This window comes from Penicillium samsonianum (genome assembly GCF_028829775.1).
Source record: "Penicillium samsonianum strain IBT 33392 chromosome Unknown utg000004l_segment0_segment0, whole genome shotgun sequence".
Lineage (NCBI taxonomy): Eukaryota > Fungi > Ascomycota > Eurotiomycetes > Eurotiales > Aspergillaceae > Penicillium > Penicillium samsonianum.
In genome coordinates this window covers 3,430,148-3,450,669 of record NW_026643262.1, presented here as the reverse complement: position 1 = coordinate 3,450,669, position 20,522 = coordinate 3,430,148, and the positions used below count along the sequence as shown (strand labels likewise).

General features: G+C 47.6%; 8 protein-coding genes across 8 annotated transcripts; 2 read left to right on the top strand and 6 right to left on the bottom strand.

The window, feature by feature from the left end:
• Window positions 1–701: 701 nt before the first annotated feature.
• dbp5 (ATP-dependent RNA helicase DBP5) lies at window positions 702–2,507 on the bottom strand (the record flags this gene model as incomplete). The annotated part of the gene is made up of 6 exons (XM_057280936.1): window positions 702–980; window positions 1,036–1,236; window positions 1,289–1,526; window positions 1,586–2,083; window positions 2,150–2,318; window positions 2,426–2,507. The coding sequence occupies 6 exons, from the start codon at window positions 2,505–2,507 to the stop codon at window positions 702–704; spliced, it is 1,467 nt and encodes a 488-aa protein (XP_057135196.1).
• Window positions 2,508–3,125: 618 nt separating this feature from the next.
• Window positions 3,126–5,661, top strand: N7471_008216 (putative actin polymerization protein Bzz1; the record flags this gene model as incomplete). Its single annotated transcript, XM_057280935.1, has 6 exons — window positions 3,126–3,170; window positions 3,230–3,256; window positions 3,344–3,871; window positions 3,924–4,004; window positions 4,067–5,213; window positions 5,267–5,661. The coding sequence occupies 6 exons, from the start codon at window positions 3,126–3,128 to the stop codon at window positions 5,659–5,661; spliced, it is 2,223 nt and encodes a 740-aa protein (XP_057135195.1).
• A 451-nt stretch (window positions 5,662–6,112) lies between these two features.
• N7471_008215 (uncharacterized protein) lies at window positions 6,113–7,299 on the bottom strand (the record flags this gene model as incomplete). Its single annotated transcript, XM_057280934.1, has 3 exons — window positions 6,113–6,844; window positions 6,903–7,084; window positions 7,224–7,299. 3 exons carry the CDS (start codon window positions 7,297–7,299, stop codon window positions 6,113–6,115), a joined length of 990 nt encoding a protein of 329 aa, XP_057135194.1.
• A 2,383-nt stretch (window positions 7,300–9,682) lies between these two features.
• Window positions 9,683–11,460, bottom strand: N7471_008214 (cytochrome P450; the record flags this gene model as incomplete). The annotated part of the gene is made up of 4 exons (XM_057280933.1): window positions 9,683–10,912; window positions 10,962–10,985; window positions 11,055–11,270; window positions 11,326–11,460. 4 exons carry the CDS (start codon window positions 11,458–11,460, stop codon window positions 9,683–9,685), a joined length of 1,605 nt encoding a protein of 534 aa, XP_057135193.1.
• Window positions 11,461–12,100: 640 nt separating this feature from the next.
• On the bottom strand, window positions 12,101–12,369 carry N7471_008213 (uncharacterized protein; the record flags this gene model as incomplete). Its single annotated transcript, XM_057280932.1, has 2 exons — window positions 12,101–12,280; window positions 12,331–12,369. The coding sequence occupies 2 exons, from the start codon at window positions 12,367–12,369 to the stop codon at window positions 12,101–12,103; spliced, it is 219 nt and encodes a 72-aa protein (XP_057135192.1).
• Window positions 12,370–13,576: 1,207 nt separating this feature from the next.
• On the top strand, window positions 13,577–13,903 carry N7471_008212 (uncharacterized protein; the record flags this gene model as incomplete). Its single annotated transcript, XM_057280931.1, has 1 exon — window positions 13,577–13,903. The coding sequence occupies one exon, from the start codon at window positions 13,577–13,579 to the stop codon at window positions 13,901–13,903; it is 327 nt and encodes a 108-aa protein (XP_057135191.1).
• A 223-nt stretch (window positions 13,904–14,126) lies between these two features.
• N7471_008211 (putative C2H2 transcription factor) lies at window positions 14,127–16,524 on the bottom strand (the record flags this gene model as incomplete). The annotated part of the gene is made up of 5 exons (XM_057280930.1): window positions 14,127–14,521; window positions 14,577–14,872; window positions 14,927–15,033; window positions 15,086–15,339; window positions 15,390–16,524. The coding sequence occupies 5 exons, from the start codon at window positions 16,522–16,524 to the stop codon at window positions 14,127–14,129; spliced, it is 2,187 nt and encodes a 728-aa protein (XP_057135190.1).
• Window positions 16,525–18,847: 2,323 nt separating this feature from the next.
• Window positions 18,848–19,264, bottom strand: N7471_008210 (uncharacterized protein; the record flags this gene model as incomplete). The annotated part of the gene is made up of 3 exons (XM_057280929.1): window positions 18,848–18,861; window positions 18,966–19,179; window positions 19,235–19,264. 3 exons carry the CDS (start codon window positions 19,262–19,264, stop codon window positions 18,848–18,850), a joined length of 258 nt encoding a protein of 85 aa, XP_057135189.1.
• Window positions 19,265–20,522: the final 1,258 nt, after the last annotated feature.

The window sequence follows — 20,522 nt, the reverse complement described above, 5'->3', positions numbered from 1 at the left end:
AAGTGAGATCCCACTTGTATAATGACAATTTGTCTGATCAACAGTACTAGTATCTACCCGAGAACCCTGAGCCGCCGACGTACCCCACGAATTCAATGCAGCCCGAGGAACTGCAGCTGGAGTCTAAGTTGCTGTAGGCAATGGTGGTTGTGACGATAGGCGGGTGAACGGTATCCTCTGCGTGTTTCAACTTCACGTCGATTGTTACATTGAAATTATTGCTAAACTCCCGAGGTCTCCATCTGAGCAGAAAGCTGATTCCATGACAAGATGAGGAAGATGCGAGAGAACCTGAATACATAAAAGATTAATAGGTGCCGGGGGAACGACCCACAGGAAGAGTTCGTGAGACGAAAAGAAGAAAAGAAAACAATCTACAAACAGGTTGAGATGAAAAAAGAAACGGTGTTTTTTTTAAAAAAAATAGCAACTGACTTCCTTGACTTGAAGCCAGCCTCTGCTTTTGGCATATCTGACAAATACAGGCCAGGAGAAGTGAAATGGGCTGTAGGGGCAGCCATGCGCGCAAATAGGTATCTGATTTCCCCTCATCCCCATTGGCCCGCGGGAAAAAAAAAAAGAAGAGATTTCGTCACTCTTCAAAGCATGAAACGTGAAATGATTTGTTCAAACCAGAATGTTGAGATTGAAGAAAGGTGTCACTGCATGTTGTACGACATTGACACCGGGGTTTGGTACACTTAATTGCTCCGGACAAAGTCGGCCTGAGCTCGGGTATTCTTGATAGTCTTCTTAATCATTTCCTCCACTTCATCCCAGTCGCTAGTATCAATGCGGTCGATGACGCACTGGAAGTGCTCTTGTATCTTGCGTAGCATCTCCCACTCATTGCGGTTAGAAACAAATGAGATTGCCACGCCAATGCGACCAAAGCGACCAGTACGACCGATGCGGTGCAGATAGGTTTGGAAGTCGGGTGTGTTGGTGCGCTGACCGGAAGAGTACTCCTCGGGGATATCCTGAAGGCAAGAAAGGTTAGTTTTAAATGTAAAAGCGGACAAACAATAAACTCACGTAGTTTACGACCAAGGAAACTGTAGAGACATCGATTCCACGAGCGAGAACGTTGGTCGTGATGAGAACCTTAGCATCACCGCTGCGGAAGGAATCAATCACCGCGTCACGCTGGGATCCCTCGACACCACCAGTCAGCGAGGCGACAGTGTGACCCTCAGCAACCATACGCTTCTCGATTTCAACGGCAGAGGCACGGGTCTATACGGCGATCAGCAATATTCCAATCCTGATCTTCTGGGATGATACTTACCCTAACGAAAATGATTGAGGATCCGACAGTGAGGAGTCCATAGAGCTGGACGAGGTTCTGATACTTCTCCTCATCAGTGCTGCAGTCCATGTAAAGTTGTTTGATGCCCTCAACGGTCAACTCCTCGTGTTGGAGGGTAATCTCGTTTGCGGCAGGAGCAAACTTGCCCGCATAGCGGTAGACGTGAGCGGGGAAGGTGGCCGAAAACAGGACGATTTGAACATTTCGGGGAAGCATCCTACCCAGGGTGAACGATTAGCCGAAAGCTTTGAGTGCTAGGGGCTGGAAGGTACTTACGCCTTGGCCCGAATGCACTGGTCTCCCAGGCCTTGCTGGTCAAGCATGTTATCCGCCTCATCCAGCACAAGCACCTTCAAGCCGGTAGGGTTCATGATACGCTTCTTGATCATATCTTGAACAGTACCAGGTGTGCCAACCACAACTGAGCAATCCATCTTCGACGGGCGAGCATTGGAATCGGCAGGAACAGCAGTGCCGATAACGAGACCTTCAAGGAACTGACCCATAATTTGGATCACACCGACAATCTGGCGAGCCAATTCACGGGTGGGAGCGAGGATCAGGGCTTGAGGCGTCTTCTGCAACTCCTCTGTTGAGAGGTCGAGACGACTGAGGATATTGAGGACAAAGGCTGCGGTTTTGCCGGTACCGGACTGCGACTGACCAACCAAATTCTTCGGAGGGTTGCTCATCAGAAGAGGAAGAGCGCGCTCCTGTACCTTGGATGGCTTGCGGAAGTTCATAGTCGAGAGACCTTTCAGAATGCGCGCATCTCTGGAGTGTCAATCAAGTTAGCTGTGAGACGCTCACTTGAACAGCGTACCAGTCAGTAGCACTTACAGGCCCAAATCTTCAAAGCTTTTGACTGAGAACAGGGGGTTATTGGGGTCGGCCTGCAAGTCACTCAATTTCACCGCGACAGTGTAGTCGGGCTCCTCGAGATCTGCCGAGCCCTGCGCGGGGGCAGAGGCTCCGTCCTCCTTGGGTGTAGCGGAGACATTGGAGGTATCTGTGAAAGTAAAGAAAAAAAATATTAGCTATCAGACGGGGTAGCGCGCGTTTTCCGGTCGTGTGGACTGGAGGAATCAGCGACAGTGGCGTGGTCTCGTTTCGTACCGGTGGGCTTCGACTCGTCAGGTTTGGTGACACGGTCAGCCAAGGAGCCCGCAACAGGGGTGGTCTCTAGATTATCAGACATTGTGTAAAAGTCTGGTGGAGATCTTAGAAAACCAGGAGTTGGAGAAGGGAGGAGAGGTGGAGGGGTGGTCGTGGGGTAAAGAAAAGTTCGAAATGAAATAAGGTTGCTGAGCCCACGATTGGGGGTTAAGATGGCGCCAACTGAGGATAACTTTAGTTAGGACTCAGGGGGAATGGAGGAAATCAGAAATCCAAGCACCAAGGAGAGAAGAGCAATAGCCAAAGAAAACAATAGCTCTCTGAATGGAAGAGCAAAAACAGATGACGCCGAAGGATAGGAACTAGTCCAAATTGAGTCAAAGTGAAATAAATGTAATGGTATTGTAATATATGGGCAAGACACATACATTAAATATTAACTACCAGCAACGTGTATGTTTGGTACTGTCACAGGGACCGGCCTTCTCCCCGCCTTGGCCATTGAGCTCATTCTTCCTGTCTGAATAGCCTCAATAGCCCATTGATCACTGCCTAATTGGAGACATTGACTACTTTGATTGATACCAAGACAAGTGGCTCATTGACGAGCAACGCTGACACCAGGCAATCCCGTCTCATTGTTCGGTCTTCCATTCCCGCGCTGTCCCATGCGCGTCTGCCTAGGAATCTCAATCCAGCCATGGCGGCCGCAGACGTTGCTCCCCAATTCGGAGCAGAGTTAAAGGTATGCATACTGGATGGTGATGGTCGCAGATGCATAACTAACTGGATTAACTTATCTAGGATTCCTTTAAACCAGTTAACAGTTGGGTATGGTCCCGACATCGTTTCCCCGCAACCGACCCGTCAGATCACCCTGTGCGCTTGAAGTGGAGCTAATGCAAACATGTTACACAGGTATCAAATGGTATATCATGGGTAGACGAGATACACCAATTCTACCGCGAACGCAGCGCCATTGAGAAGGAATACGCATCCAAGTTAACGGCCCTGTGCAAGAAGTACTACGACCGCAAGTCGAAGAAGATCAGCCCCTTGAGTGTAGGCGACACACCCACCTTAACCCCCGGCTCTCTCGAAAGCGCATCGCTCACTACATGGACTACACAATTGAACGCGGTGGAATCTCACGCCGCCGAACGAGACAAGTTTGCCTCCGAATTGGTAGTGCAAGTGGCGGATCCTCTGAAACAAGCTGCCACCCAATATGAAGAGATTCGCAAATGCCACGTTGAATATCATGGAAAGCTAGAAAAGGAACGGGAGGCAGCATATGTTGATCTCAAAAAAGCGAAGGGCAAATACGATGGCGCATGCCAGGAGGTTGAATCTCGCAGAAAGAAAATGGAGTCCGCCTTTGATCATGGCAAGGGCAAAGCACAAACAGCATATCAACAACAAATACTGGAGATGAACAACTATAAGGCATGGCCCATTCAACTAAGAACTTCGTGTCCTGATGCTAACTTGCGGGTAGAACCTCTATCTCATCGGCATCAACGTGACAAATAAGCTCAAGGAGAAATTTTACCATGAATATGTCCCTGAGGTGATCGATGTAAGATGAACCCGCCACTCCCCATATCTTGAATCAACGATGGTACTCATACTTCCGGCCAGGGTTTACAAAACCTCAATGAAACGCGAGTCGCAAAAATGAACTTGATGTGGTCGCTCGCGGCCCAACTTGAAAAATCATCTCTTTCAAATAGCACGGAGCACATAACCAATCTTCTTACCGAAATTCCTCGCAACAACCCGCGTCTGGACTCCTTGATGTTCCTCCAGCACAATGTCACTCAATCGCAGGAACCTGCCAACCTAGCATTTGAGCCGAGTCCCGTATGGCACGACGATGCTTCAATCGTCGCTGATGAGGCAGCCAAGGTCTTCCTGCGCAACGTCCTGAGTAAAAGCAAAACCCAAATCCGCGAACTGCGAGTCGAATCAGACCGGAAGAAGCGTGAGGTTGAAGGAATCAAGAAAGTACGGGAAAACATTCAACAGGGCAAGGATAATCGAAACGAGTTAGAGGTCGTGCGGTCCATTTTCTACATTCAAGAATCCTTGCACGAGGTTGATCGCAAATGGGTTACAGCCGAGGTAGAAACGGCGAATATCATGGCAGTGGCTGGAGATTTATCGCTGGGAGCCCAGAATCACAATTTCCGCTCTCAGACATTCAAGATCCCGACAAATTGCGATCTTTGCGGCGAGCGAATTTGGGGCCTGTCCGCCAAGGGCTTCGATTGTCGAGATTGTGGCTACACCTGCCATAGTAAATGCCAAATGAAGGTGCCCGCGGAGTGCCCAGGCGAGCAAACCAAGGAAGACAAGAAGAAACTCAAGGTCTTGCGACAGGAACAGGCTGGTGCCATTCCTGTTGTGGATGTCGGCAGCCCTACAGCTTCCACTGCTGCCCCGTCCCTGACGCGACAAAATACAATGAACTCTCTTAGCTCAGGATATGCGGCCAGTACGGCTCGGTCGGTATCGAACATTGCTACTCAGCCCACACCAGAAACCCCAGCAGAGGAGCCTCCAGCCCCCATTGCAGAGACAAAGCCAGCTACCGCTGCCGCAAAGAGGAACCGGGTGCTAGCACCACCTCCGACAGCATACATGACTGCGCCTCCGCCGAACGACTCTAGCATGGGCTCGAGATCCAAAGAGCCACGAAGTAAGATGCTGTACGCGTATCAAGCCACCGGCTCAGATGAGGTCAGCGTGGAAGATGGGGAAGAAGTGGTGATCCTCCAACCAGATGGTACGTCCTCTTGTCCTATCGTTTACACCCAATATTTACTAACAATTCCACAGATGGTTCTGGATGGCTGCGTGTGCGCTCGGGAGGCAACGAAGGACTTGTTCCAGCCGCATATGTCGAAGCTGCCCCAACACCATCTCCCGTACCATCCGCTAGTCCCGGTATGCCTGAGCGACCTGGGTCAACGTACTCAAATTCCTCGGCATCCTTGGCGGGAAGCGCTGCGCCGAAGCGTGTTGGACCAGCTGTCGCTCCCAGACGAGGAGCCAAGAAATTGCAATATGTCGAGGCATTGTACGAGTACGAAGCTCGCAGCGATATGGAGTGGAATATGGCAGAGGGTGACCGCTTTGTTCTAATCAACCGGGATAGTGGTGATGGATGGGCCGACGTCGAACGGGGTGGTGTTACGAAGAGCGTTCCAGCAAACTACATCCAGGAGGTGTAGGTTGGGACATCTAGCTTGTACGCACTGGCCTGACATACATTTTTCAGAACGGTTGATGCCTGTCTGTTTATGTGGCCTCATAAGGTCCAGGTCTGCTTTCTGTTGATTTTTGTTCATTCTCCTGTATAGTCGGCGTCATCAGTGCCGTTGCCGTCGTTATTTTACATATCAGCAAGGAGCATTGGGGGCAGTTGTTCTTGGCATCCATTCGCGAGTCTCGGATAGAGCATAGGACACGTTGTTTCCATTGAATCCCCATGAACGTTAGAACTGTTCCTGTGGTAGGTAGCAATGTAGATGCATTAGAAGATATCACAAACAGCACCCGAACCAATGCTTCCGCTCTTCCATTTTTGTATATATACGTCTTCAGCCTCTTCAACGAAATAAAATCATAATCATCAATCATCATGCGAGTTGTTGACCAGGTTCGCCGCCCGGACCCCTCCTGTTATTGCGACACAGGTGGAAATCCGGTATCTAAATGCTCAAACCCTGTCTCAGCCGACCACATATACCTAGACCAATCCTCCACATGGAACACTTCCTCCATAGCCGGCATCTCTAAATCCATATTCATGTCGACCTCATTCAAATATCCCAATGTGCTATCGCCCAATTCCAGCCTAGGGTCCAGCGAGAAGTCAAAGGGGTTCACTCCTTCGAGCGGACTAACCATGGGCATCGTCTGCGCGACCTGAGAACCCGAAACAGCCAGCGTAGAAGGCTGGAGAGAATATGCAGGATCGAACAAGGCAGCAGCTGTAGCCTCAGCCTCTGAGGAAACGGGATACTCATACAGCGAGCCTGGCGCGGAATGTGAATGGGAGCCACCCTGCCCTGCGCTGAGTGCCTGACTCGAGTCCAAAACCGGCATCGCTGACCCAGAGAAAGACACAGTATGCCTATACGGCTCAGTCCTAGATATCGAGCCTTCTGAGCCCGACCAATCTCCTGCTCGGCCCGCATCATGGTATATAGGGGTATTCGCCGGCGACGAAGCCGATGAGTTCGAGCAGCCCGACTTTGACCCGGACCTAGACTTCGACTTTGTCACAGCTGGTGAGAGAGACTTCCCGCCCACCGACCCCGAAATCGACCCCGACGGGCCCGGACGAGGGGCAATGGGAAGGAAACCGTTCGGATTATGCCGCGGATGGAGTCTTCCGTGGCTCGAGGCTTTCTAGAAAAAGAGCAAACACCAATCAGTACCATGGCGTTTGCAATTTTTCTTCTTCCACATGCCGAAGATATGGCTTCCGGTTGGCTGTGTTTTGTGTTTGCGTTACTTTTGAAGGACATTTGAGCTCTGCGTCACGTTTTGCGCGCGCGTGCTCGATTGGAGATGTGCAGGGCGTCGCATTGCACATTGTACATGTTGCGAAAGGCCGGCCTTTGCGCTTGATGCGAATCAATGGACGATCTAGGTGTGGTTTTGTCAAGGTCAGTTTTTAAGAGCTTTATGGGTTAGAGCAATGGAGGCGTTGGAGAGTATGCGGTTTTTGTATACCAGCGAGGTATGGGGAAGAAAAGAAAATTTCGCCAGCTATTTAGGTACTAACCATGATGTTTGCAGCTGGTTACACGGTGGCCCCGTATACAAGCTTCACACGCCCACTTTTGACCGTCGATAAGCATTCCTCGTTAAGATGAGAGGTCCTCATGGTGCGTGGACGGGGACCAGCTTATATACTATTTTCTACGATCGTCCCGTGGTAAGGTAGGACTGAGGGGTCAACCGGGATATTGAGAGCTATGATGACACAGGAACGGTAAAAAATTTCTTTTTTTCTTTCTATTACATTTTCTATTACCTCGGAATAGACATGTTTCTGTGTGTCGCGAGAAATCAACCCTATGATTCGACATGTAACCACAGCCACAGGATCGACTAGGACTGGCTCGTGCATTCAGAGGGTTCTGTACTTTGTGGCTTTGTGGCTCTTTCGGGTGTTTTTTTTCTTATTTTGATGCATTTTGACTGGAGCTTGGGCCATAGTTTCATACTACTATGCGGTACTTTTGTCCCGGACGTGGGTCTCCGACAGAAAATACTCAAAAGGGTAAAACGGCTAGAAAGTACATACATGTGCTATATAGCCTTTAGGGGTGGGAAATCAGTACTCCGTAAGGAGTACCGTATATAGCTATGAGGGATTTTCATACCTAGGTAGCCTGGAGAAGTTCAACTGTGATAAATTGATAAAATGAACCGGGAAAATCTCCAATTTCCCAATTTCCCCCAACACCAAAATACTACCCTCTTAGAAATGCCTCATACATTTCTTTTAATATACCTTTTCTTTTTTTCACATGGAACCTTTTTTACTCGGCAATCGAGACGCCCGTTCCACCATGGGGCTGGTGAAATCGTGGTTATCACGCCAAGCGTAGAGAAGAGAGACCAGGGTCTGCATCTGGAGGTGGCTGTGTTGTTTTAGGGCATACCATTTCCCATCAGCCGCAGTAGCCTGGGAATGTTTCATATCTTCTTTCTGTCTATCTCGGTGAATTGTATACTCCAAACCTTCAATTTCTTAAATTTCATCAATTTAGTCAATTTCGTCGATTTCCTCAATTTCCTCACTTTTCATCGTTTTCATCCTTTTTCCCCTTGGCCAAAAAGATACAGAAAAAGAAAAAACAAGCTCTCTCTCACTTGTCACCTCCCACACCAATCATAACGGCCCAAAAGCCGGATCTCACCGACTGCCCCGCAGTATGCGCCATTTATATAAACCTGAGGCATTTTTCCTTTCCACTTGTTTCCTCAAAAGCGGGATTCCTTCATTTGAAAATAATTCTGTCGCCTGTTGGGTCACACGGGACAACGAATGTGCGTTGTCCTTGTCTTTTTCTCCTTTTTGTGCAACTGGAAATCGCCTATTTCGTCTGAGGAAAAAAGGAAACAGAAAAAGTTGGACTCCAGCATTCAAGGGGTAGCCTCTTCAAACATCTCTGATTCCACGTCAAGGCTTTGAGCGGGCTATATTCATCTCGGACCTCGGGATAATGATTGTCTTCCCACTGATCTCCAGATGCATCGACCAGTTAGGAAACGGTTCACAGATATTTGAAATTTCATAACCGATCCTCCAAATGCCTGGAAGGCGAGCATATTTCAAGATAAGAGTTCGGCCAGCCTTGGTTACCTCGACTGTACCAATATGCCTGCGATCGCTCGTGTGTCATTTGGAATTCGCGTTAACTCGATCCCTGCAGGTTAGCGTATCAAGAGAATATTATACTGAGAGTCTCAAGAAGACCAGCGCAAGGTGCGGACACGACTATTTATATTAGTATCCCAGCATTCCCCTGGGAACGAGCAATATTGTCTACATTACAAGGATTGCTTGGGATGTGTGTGCAGGAAGAGCACCCTGTTCGCTGGGTTATATGGCTCATATCAATATCTCTCCCGCCCCCTGGTTCAGATCGGAGATTATATGGCGGTGATAATACCCTCTTCGGGTCTGTCGTTTCACCGCATAGTTGCTACTAAAGCCTAGTTACACCGACTATTTAACCAATGTAGAGTTAGCATCTCACACAAGCATTAACGCATATCTCAACATCTCGGTTTGGGTCCCGTGTTTCTCTCGATTCCGTACAAATCACATTCATCCTTATCTCACACAATGCTGACCAGGACCTTTCAGGGTATAAGGTTGGCCGAGGTCTGAACCCAGAAACTATATCCCGGACAAATGAGGTATAAGCCCGCATATCTTTGTTCTCATTTCACATGCACAAAATTCAGGTTGCACGGACACCATGCTCTATCGACCTTTCCTGTCCCCACAATAATAGGAGTCAGTTCACGCAGGATGGACATCTTGTGTGGCACATTCTTTATATCCACAAATATAATTGCCTGCCAGACAGCCCTTTGGTCTGATGACATCTGAATTACATTTGCCTCATCCAGTGAACATTGCCAAAGTACCACTGTTTCTCTTCTCGCACCTAACTCCAGCACCGCAAATACGTAAAAAGCACAACAAGTATTCCATTTATCTATTCATACTTCCACAGGTGACTGCACCCACTGTCTGGTCTTAGGATCGAGACACTCTTTCTCCGCCTGTTTCCACTCGCTCATGACCAAATCCGCCCTCTCCTTTGATCTTGGCGTAATCCTCGCCGGGAACTCTTCAGGCATACATACAAACCCTTGCGTCAAGCGATCAGGATCAGGTAAAATCGGAATTCCCGCAGCATCAGTTTCCGGCGTGATATTGAACGCCCACAGAATGCGCGACATGCCAAGGAACAGACTGCGCTCGGCAACGTGGATGCCGGGACATATACGACGGCCCGCACCGAAGGTGAACACATCCCGCTTTGACGGATCGGGATTTGCCGCTGCCTCTCCGAAGCTTTGGTAGTCGTCGTGGTACCGATCGGGATTGAATGTTCGCGGGCTGGGATGACGAGCTGGGTCCATGTGGATGCCCCAGACGTTGTTCATCACGCCAGCGCCCTTTGGTATAAAGTACCCTTTGTACTCGTCGTCTTGTGTGACAGCGTGTGGAACAGCTCCAAGGATGGTTGTCGGCATCCATCGGACTGTTTCTTTCATGCAGCCCCTTACATACTGTAGTTCCGACAGGTCGTCCATGATGGGTAGGCGACCCGAACCTACCACCCTTTCGATCTCTTCTTGGGCTCTGCGCTGAACATCTGGGAACAGTAGCATGGCTTGAACGAAGGCGTATAATGTGCTTGATGTAGTGTCTGAGCCGGCTTCCAGGAGAGTTCCAGAGATGTAAGCTGCTTGATCGTCGCTGAAACCGTCTTCTTTCTGCGCCTTGTACATTCCTGCGCAGAAGCATGGCTTGATTGTGTTCTGTTGAACCTCTTCCTTTGCTCGCAACCAATGGCTCAGATACAACGCTTTCTCGTTTTTGTGGAGGTCTTTTGCTTTCTGTTGTGCTGGGAGAAGAAATTCGGGTAGTTTCCGCAACCACGGGAAGAAGTCAATGATCGCTGCTGTTCCGGTCTGGTTAAGATCTGCAAATTCCGAGAAGCCGTTGAACAATTGCATCATTTTCTCGTCTTCGTATGTAGGCGTGCGCCATCCGAAAACCATTGTGGTCGTAAGGGCGTTGGAGTATCGTCGAATGTGTTTCAGGAATCCTTCTGGCTCTGTCAGAAGCTGATATAGCATTTGCCGATTCTCCAACATTTGGTAGGGTAGATATTTCTTGGATGTCGTAACGTTGAGCAAGCCATGCACCATTTTGCGAAACTAGATTCAAGTTAGCACAAATACCGCAACGGTTACCAGTCATGCCTACCCCGCGCCATGTTGGTCCATAGCCCTAAAGATGGAGGAATTGGTTAGCTACAAGATGCATCCGAAAATCATTTTACTTAGCTTCACGGCTTACCATCATCAACATTCTGAGGTCACCGCTGCACAGAATCTGGCCAATATACAGCTCTGGCCGGTGCGAATATATACCACTTCTTTTATCCAAAAGCTCTTTGACCGCCTCATCACTGGACAGCACAATCAGACACTTGGTGCCTAGCATCAAACTGTAGATTGGGCCATATTCACGTGCCCATTTTTCAAATTGAAGATGAGCATCTTGAGAGGGCATCTAAAGGCGACAAGTTAGTTCTCAGTCGCTCATTTGGATGCAACTTATCGCATACTTGATGAATGTTCCCCAAAATGGGCCATGTTGGAGGACCCGGGGGGTAGTTCTTTGGTCGACGTCCGATTCTGAGAACGCGCGAAAGAAGCAGAACAGCAATAGCTGCTCCTAGTACCACGGTAATTGGCAACATTTCGGATATTTTGGGGTTGATTTCACAGCCGAGTGAATCGTCAAAGCTACACTCCTAAAAAAAGAATTGACATTGCGATTATAGTACTAGATATATCCCTTTATATATAAATGGTGTTGCTTGGACCCGTATTTTCGTGTTCTAGCATGGCTCAACCTCAGTATACTTGTCGATCTCGGAGGTCGGAGTGGGTTGTGTGTATACTTGCGGATGCGGAGGTGGGCGTCGGAGTGCATGTGGGGGAATATCTTCACCGAAATACATTGCCTCCACTGGTTCAATAGTCATAGCAGCCTATCATTGTAAACCAATTTGTTAGTGAAATGCCGTCGAAAAGGAGTTATGCCAATGTTGAAAGTCCGAATTGGAATGGAAGTTATCCAATGACTAGCGGCAAAGAATTTTCATGCTTTACAACGACCTGCTTGCGTATTTCCGCTATATTCTTTGCCTCGCATATCAATGTACTGTCCCCGAGCAAGCGACTTCACTCGTCTGCACTCATCTATTAACATGTGACAGAATCGCGGCATCAAGTATCCTGTTTATCGCGAGAGACGTCTCCGCCTTCCCCGAATTTAACAGTAATATACCCGAGAATCCCCCTCTGACTTCTCCGGTTCTTTGCTGTTGGATTCATCTAGGACGGAGACCTTGTCTCGACCTCCTTAGTTGTAGGGGCAGCCGGTAGCCTCGCGGGGGTGCCTATGCCCAAGGGCCCGACTTTATCGATATTGTGCTTGGAGCCGAATCCCCCATTGGTATTGTCCTTATCCTTGCTTTTGTTCTCGGAGCTGGTATTGACGTTACTGGCGGCGGACTAAGAGGCTAGAGATAGACACTGTTCGTTAGTATAGGTATCTATTTTACCGTAAATCTGCACATATCTCTCATTAGCACAACTGACATAATAAGGGAGAACAAATCAGGTTTCATATACTGAATGGCCCACACAACAAAACACAGGATCAGAACCAGGCCAACAAGGCCGACGCAGGCACCGATCGTGGAGGCTTCCCAGTCATTAGGCCCCCCAGAGCCCTCACCGCCATGTTCGGGGCTTTCAAAATGGTCAGGTATTCTTTCTATACATAGGCTTGTTGTGGCTACCTGCATAAAAACCGACTGTATTCCTGTACACCATTCCATATTTTTGGTATGTGATCACAGTGATTCCAGTTAGCCATACCGTGTGCCTATTCGGTATCCAGGCAATATCTCACCAACTTATATATAGAATCCAATCCATGATCTTCAATCAGCCTTGTATGCCTAAGCCACTGGGAAATAACCTTGGAAGACAATGCCAAGTACAAAGTAGAGACCTAGTGCACTGAAAATAGCTGCGAAATACATAGATCCATTTTGGCAGCCTGGGGCTGTGAATTCGAAAATCAACTCAATCCCAAAATACTTTCCAAGTGATGTGGATGTATAATCGTACGAGAAGAAATAAGGTAGTTTTGACTTGATGTGATTTGCTTACGCCTCCCGGTGGATCTCTTGGCGTGTCAGCAGCTTGCATCATGATCGACCTTAGAATCCTGTTGCCTTCCCAAATGACTGCACCTTAATTCTGGCCAGTATTAAGGATCGATCAACATTGCGGAGAATGGCAGTTTCTGGGCTTTGTGGATTGCTGGGTAAAACCTATGTAAGTACATGGTTGTAGATATATGCAAGCTTGCCAGTTGACCGAGGTCCGGGGTGCTATGGAGGTATGATATAAGGGAGAAGGCAAAGCTTGTGTTCTGTAACTTCCTTACACTTCAAAATGTTCTCTTCTCGTAAGACACGTCTTCGTTATAACTTGAAAGTAATCCAACTCCGATAAATAGGGCTTAACTCCGTGCCAAGACCACTCAGCCACGCTATTCGTTATCATCCAATAAGCGCCAAGAGGTCATCCTCATGGTCAAACCTTGGAATCTACAAGCAAATCTAAATCTAACTTCAGCCTACTAAGTTAGATCAAAACTCAAAATAACCTTGGAAAGCTCTATATAACAAACTAACACCCCACAACCGTTTTCTCGGATCACTTGGGCACTTATCCATTACAAAGTTGAAGTGACTTCGAACCCTTCGACCACCCCTTGTTTTACCGAAAATCAGAATGCTCTTTCGGCCATTATATACCACATTCTTTGTCCTCCTCCTTAGCTTTCTGGCTACAGGCGCGACAATAGGCGTTCGGTCTGTGCGAATTTCCGAGCCTGACAACACCCTCGAAGCTACGACTCAGACGATAGTACAATCGCAACCAAACCACGACGCAGCATCAGTAGCTGCTCTTCCCCCGAGATCCGAACACGAAGATCATGACACGATACCAGGGCTCCACAAAACAACAATCGACTGGAGGGAGGATGGGTCTGAGTCTCTCAGACTAGAATCAGAACGTGAGGCCGGGTTTCTTCCGAGTTCCTATCATGAGAGGTAAATGTTGCATCCTGTTGTGATCGGCTAGTTACTAACAAAATCTGCCAGTGATGACCCATTACCGCAGTTTTGGCCTTTGGTCAAAATCTGTATCGTTTCAGCAATAGCAATTTGTGTTCTCAAAATAATCCGGGACTTGAAGAGATAGCAATACACGAAAACAAAGCATGACATTCATTCATTTGTTGTAGTGAGATATTGTAATTGTACAGCGGAGCCGGCTTTTATATCTGGAATGTCTGAAAGCCCATAATCAGATCATTAATCTGGCGCATACTAGTTTGATCATATCGATTCAGGATTGGGTCCAGCGGGCCCTCGTCAAGCGGCTCCAACTCATTCTCTGGCCTAGATGTGCCAAGTACTGCCAATCGATCTGCCATCAGGTGGGCTAGAAGCCAGTACTCCGGGGCATAGCGGAAAAATCCCATTCGTCTCCAGAGCTCGTCTGGCTGAATGTGAGAGTCTTCGATTGTCATGTGTGGCATGATTCCTTGGGGGAATGTCGACGAGAACAAGTGCCAGATATCTCGCCAGTTGCTGAGCGCATTTTGTATCGGGGCTCGGAGTTGGAAGCTGCCAACCGCGCTGCGGAATTGGAAGATTTGTGAATGAATTGCTAACGGATACAGTATTAACAAAGTTGGATTGTAGGGGCTCACATGCTAGCTTACCTGATGTTAATGCGAATAAATTCAATGGACCCAGGGTAGCGAGGAGGTGGCGGATATTGACCGATAGATCGTCTTTACATATGGACTCGAATGACCCACGGAACGAGATCGTCCAGTAAAGACTTCTTGCCGGCAGGAAGAGTTGAAGTTGGTGGTGACATTGGTCTGCCGTTGTTGCTTGGAAGCAAGCTTCTGGTGTTGCCATATGCATCCTCATTTCTTTGATGACCATCCGTGGAGGAAGGTTGTTAAAAATGACGAATGCTGAGTCTAGTAAAAAGATCCAAGTGAACAGACTATGGTTTAGGACTATTAGTGGCTATTGCTTCAAGCACAATATTGAGACATACCGGATGAGTTCCTCCCTAGCTGCATATTCTTTCCATTCGAACTCATGGCGGCCTTGCTCGCTGTAGTTCAGATGTCTCGCCGCCGTAATACCAATATCACGAGCAGTCTACAATAAATTAATAGACTGGTGAGATACGGACTGGAAGGTATACACTTACAGATACCAGAGTAGCAAAACGGTAACGTCGAATGCGACTCTTGCTCGCATCCGTGCCCTCCCAATTCTGATAGAGACAGACTATATAGGCAGCCTGTACAGCCTGGATCTTGCGTCTTTGGATGACCATGTTATCAGAAGATTGGTATGTCAAATCACTGTTGAAATCGTCGTCAATGAAAACCATTTCTTCCACACAGTTGAACCAGGTTCGTGCATCTTCGTTGTCAGGCATATCAGGTGATACACAGGCACCTTTCCAATAATTAGCATTTACCAAACCCTATAATAGGAGATTGTCTCACCAATCAGAGCCATTGCAGCTAGTACTGTTGGCTTCGCTGCCAGCATGTCGAAGGTAGGTCGATGCACAAAGTTCACATTAGGATGCCATATTGCCCAGTAGAACCCCAGAAACCTTCTTATATTCGAAGGAGAGAAGAATTGCAGACATGCATCTCTGAGTGCTGATGACCAGTCCAAGGTGACAGAACTGTTGCGCGGTTTGATCGTGACCACTTCTTCAATTAAGAGAAGAATCTCGTGTGTCTTCAAGGAAAGTGGATCATTGAACCACTCCAGTGGTAAGTCGCTGGTTGAACTTGTATCACTGTTATTTTCCAGTATCAAAGGAGATGGAACATCCATGCCCAAGGGCGGCATTGACACTATTCTCTGCTGTAGCTGAGACAAGATTTGCTGGTCTAAGCTGGCAGCAACTTGTTCTCTTTGCTCGTGGGTGCCGCAATCAAAGCTTGACACTAGACCTGTATTGCTAGTAAATTTGTCTAGAAAGTGCAGCGATTTCCGGGGGCTGTCACTAGAAACAGGTGTTTCGAAAGTTGCCGGGCTCTCGGAAGCTAATGCCGAAAAGTCTGGCCAAATTGGACTGGTGCATTGCATAGAAGATGGATCCAAAAAGGTATTGATCGGACTTGTGCCAAAGTTTTCCAAGTCCTCCATACTGAAGCCCCACGGCATCATTGTATTCGATATCGATGGCGGTGGTGGTGGGTCCGTGAATTGAGTATTCATGTCTTGGTCTTTCGGTGTATCCTTCGTGGAGCTATTCTGGCTTGGTCGTGATAACGACCCTGTGTCTGTGGCATACCAACAATGAGCACCTCTTTTGGCGCAGCTGTGACATGGTTGATGGGAGCTGCAGGCCTTTTTCTGACGAACACAACGATCGCAAGCCCGTCTTCGAGTACTTGCTCTCGAGACGCCACCATCACAGGTCCGCAGGTGCCGCTTCAAAACATCAGCGCGCTGGAAAGCCCCGTCGCATGAATTGCATTGGTATGGTCGCTCCGACGTATGGGAACTGATGTGGCGAAACAGGTGTTCACGTCGTTTATACCGTTTGAGGCATAATGAGCACTCGTATTTCGAGGATTCTGATGTCTCAGGGGTTGCTGTTATAGAATATTCAGTTGACATATTTGAGCAAAAATTTATTCTGGTCCAAGTCCGGGGGAGTGTCTGGGGGAGTGTTCGCGGGGAGAGCAGTGGGGCGACAAAACGTTAGAGTTCTGGCGCGGATGCGTTGATCGGTAATTAGGTGTCGGTCTATGATTCTTCAATTTCTTTCGCATATGCCGACTACCTAGTGGTTCATTGCCCTCTGTTGTGTTATATGGTGTACATGATGGGTATCCCATGAGTGCTTTCTGAGACCAAAAGAACATGAGATGCGAAAAAGGGGTATAATCAAGGATACCTTCCAAGGTTATATATAGTGTCATAAACATCTATAATTCTATGCATTATCCCAATTCTACTGAAATCGATCACTATTTTTTCTCCTATTGTTCAATTTTTCGGGTCCTTCTATATATATCGTGAGGACTCTACTATTTACTTTTGATAGTACTATAATTGAAGGAAGTGTGGCGTAGGGATCGTACAGTATTCTCAGGCTAAACATATAACCTTGGCAGCAAGCCATTATCTGGGCCGACGTCATCGAGCAAGCTGGATCTAGAACATCATTATCTTATTTTGATTATTGAATATGGCCGATACTGTCCACGGGTGATCTCCTGGAAATCATCCGAGCTTGATCGACTAATATTTTATTACCCCCTGCATCCAAAACCCGTATATTGTAGGCTAGACCGAGGGGAATAGTGATAATCACAGAGTATCTTCTCCTTGCCATAAAACAGTTAAGGACTACCAATATGAAATTATTCTCTATGAGCTTATCTCAATAATCCATAGCTTATATAGCCTCTATCCTAGCATATTTCTCATTCAATTCCTTCAAGAAGAAAGAATATGTCAGGCATATTTACTCTCATCCTGGCGATGGTCCTTCCCTATCTGCCCTAGCGTCAAGATAATCAGGAGGAAGCAAAAAGCAAATATGGAAGAGAAAGATAACAAATTCACAAGGTTGCACCCCCCACCCCCCCGCGGCAAATCTGAAGACAATGTTACATGAAAACTACCCCAAAAAGCAGCCCTGGAGGGGTTAGGGAGATATTTCAAATACCGTGTGGGAGGATGGGGCAACCATATGATCGTCACGGGTCGGCCCTTAGTCTTAAAACGCCCGGTCATGGGAGTTTCCCAACCTGGCAGTAGACTCCATATATAGCAAACAAGGTTCAAATCCCGGCAGTACGTGCATACATTGTATCACCCCTGAAACTTTGTATATGGTTCTGCAGGAACAAAGAAAGCATCTCGTGCCTGAACTTTAAACCATGGCAAGATTGGAATTGCAATATCTGCCCATATATGCGAATAATTAACAATAAAGATATGGGGCTCCAAGGTTCCAGGGCTGCAATTGTAAGTGCCGTGGCTAGAACTCTATAGGCGATTGGAGCTCGCCGATCATTGCTTGCTGAGGCGATAATGTTGAGGTGATCGGCGGATACTGGGGCCCTGATGCAAGTGATCGGGTTTGGGCGTGGTTGCGCCCAAAGCCCTCCTACATCATGTGTATTGATTCTGTTCCTTTCTCCTGGGACTGCATGAGTCATGAGTGTTACCGTGGGATTGGGATTGAACCATGAGACTATGGTTCTAGAAAAAGCAAATATTCTTAGTATGCCGTCATTGCTTTAGGTGTGCCTTGCTTCCACGGTTGCATGTGGCCTTTTCCTACTCATGTGGGCAAGGGACACTGGGGCCCGATTACCTGGTAACTGCCTGATACCTAGCAGAGAAGGGGTTGTCTGGACTTGAAAGACGTGCATTTTTGGCCAAATAACATTGCCCGATATTTAAAGTTGTATAGTTAGAGTACATCCAGCTTGGGGATATTCTCAAATGGAGTAAAAAGTGGATATTATTGGTAAAAAGTGGACTGTAATTGGTCCTTTGTTCGATGTGTAGGCAACTCTGCCTTTATATACATTGACATAAAATATATGCAACAAAATAGAGTAACAAGAATAAAAATATATAGCCCCCAATTTAGGCTTATTCCCAATGTGTGCCGAAGAACTCCTCGCTGTAACGTCGCTTGCCCAAAAACCCAGTGGAAAAAAAAAGAATCAGAATCGCTTTAAGAATGAAAATCAAGATCAAACAAAGGAGAAAAAATGGACGCGAAGTCGTGCCTGTTAGGGCCTTGGTGCTGAATGTCGGTTCGAAAAAGAATAGTCTCATATAAGAGAACAATAGGATGTTGAGAAGTGAAGCGCTGGTCGTTTGCGTGTTGTTCAAGTAATTGCCAAGGGAAAGAAAGAATGAAAGAGAGACGCAGTTCATGCAGTTCGTGCAGTCGCCCGAGATCCTCGACGATGTTTTAGATCATCTCGGCTAAGGAGTCGGCGTAGTTTAGAAACAAATCGGCATGGTCGACCATCTAGGGCAATGTTAGAACAAAATGCGACCGAAGAAAAAAGAGACAGGATTAAGCTTACCACTGAAGCGATGCATGGACATGGAGGAATCATCGATAGGCTGTGTCGTGTAGGCCGCAGCCCAATATCCCGTGTCACGGTAACCGGTGAAGGTGCAGTTGCTGGGATTGTACTGTGGCTGCAGGGCCGCGACATGCGGGTAGAGGGTTGCTAACGGTGAGAGAAGCTCTTCTGGCGGGGGTGGTGACCGTCTGCTGTCGATGCTTCCTCGAGACTGGAAAAATACAAGTCAGATTGGAAAAAGTAAAGCGTGCATGGATGTTACTCACGTAGAGCTCATAGTTGGTTTTGTAACTCATGATGGGTGGTGGATGTTGCGGTGTTGGAAGTGTTGGAAGTGGTATTTTTGTATATCACATAAAATCTTGAATGCAAGATGACGACTTGACCAAGGAATCTTGGAATTCAAATCTGCTGAATGTGTTGAGATGCAGGTTTGACCAGAAGCGAACCTGCCTGCATTTAAATGAAGAGATAGAATTGCTCGACCGCAGTAATTTGGAAGCGGGGGAGATCAGACGTCAAGCTGATCCGCATCTAGTAGCCTAGTTTGATTTTTTATATTTTCATAGATAGGATTTTATTCCATCCGGGAAGTCGGGTTTTGAGGCACTCCATAAACGTAAATGGATCCTTGTCATTGGATGAGATGGAGGGGACGTCTGAGCGTCAGGGCCGATCGATCGGAGTCCCCGATGTGGACAAGTCTCTCGATACGAGGATGTAGTTTGAAGTTGGATCATCCCTGCAGATACCACGAATTGTGTCATCTCGTTCTACAGAGTACTTCCCCCCCCCCCCTTGCATGTTTTTCTTTTTCTTTCTGTCCACGTTTTTGTTTTATCCTTATTTTCCTTGGAAGAACATGTGGCACAGGGGGAAGAAACAGCAATACTCGCAGATCCCCAAATGTGATATGAGATCCACCCCCGAACAGATCCGGGATCCTACCTCTTCGGGCCAAGAACTATCAAAGATGTTTAATTCTTTTGGGGGAAGAAGTGGGCCTTGAAGTGTCAGCCATGTCGCACAGGTCACGACTAGGGACTGCTAAGCGAGTATATTAGAAGATTAAACACTAAAAAAATAGTATGGGAAACATGAGATCACTGATCTTCCGCTAGTAAGGCTTCCAAATCATTTCAGGGAGATCTAGGGCGAGATAGTCCGAGAGACTAGTCCCAAAATGTATTGAACTATTGAGACACTATGCCGTAAGAGAACTAGATCAACCATGGGGGTTGCCTGTTATAGACTAGTGGACAATTACATTGTAGGGTCGGGGCACAGCCACACACCCCTTGCTATTTGAGGATAAGCGCACGAGCCACATCCTCGGTCTCTCCGTGGCTCAAACCGTGGCTCAACGTGGCTAGTGATCATATCTGTGGCTCAAGCTCTTCGATAGCTTCCCAGATCCACCCCACCCTGCCTTCACCTCCGAAAGCCGAACTAGTCCGCCCTTGATCTTCACAACTTATCGATTTTGGGCACCCTTGATGGATCGGTCTTCCCCGTCCGCGCTCGGTCGCGGAGCTATAAGGCATTCGCCTCCCC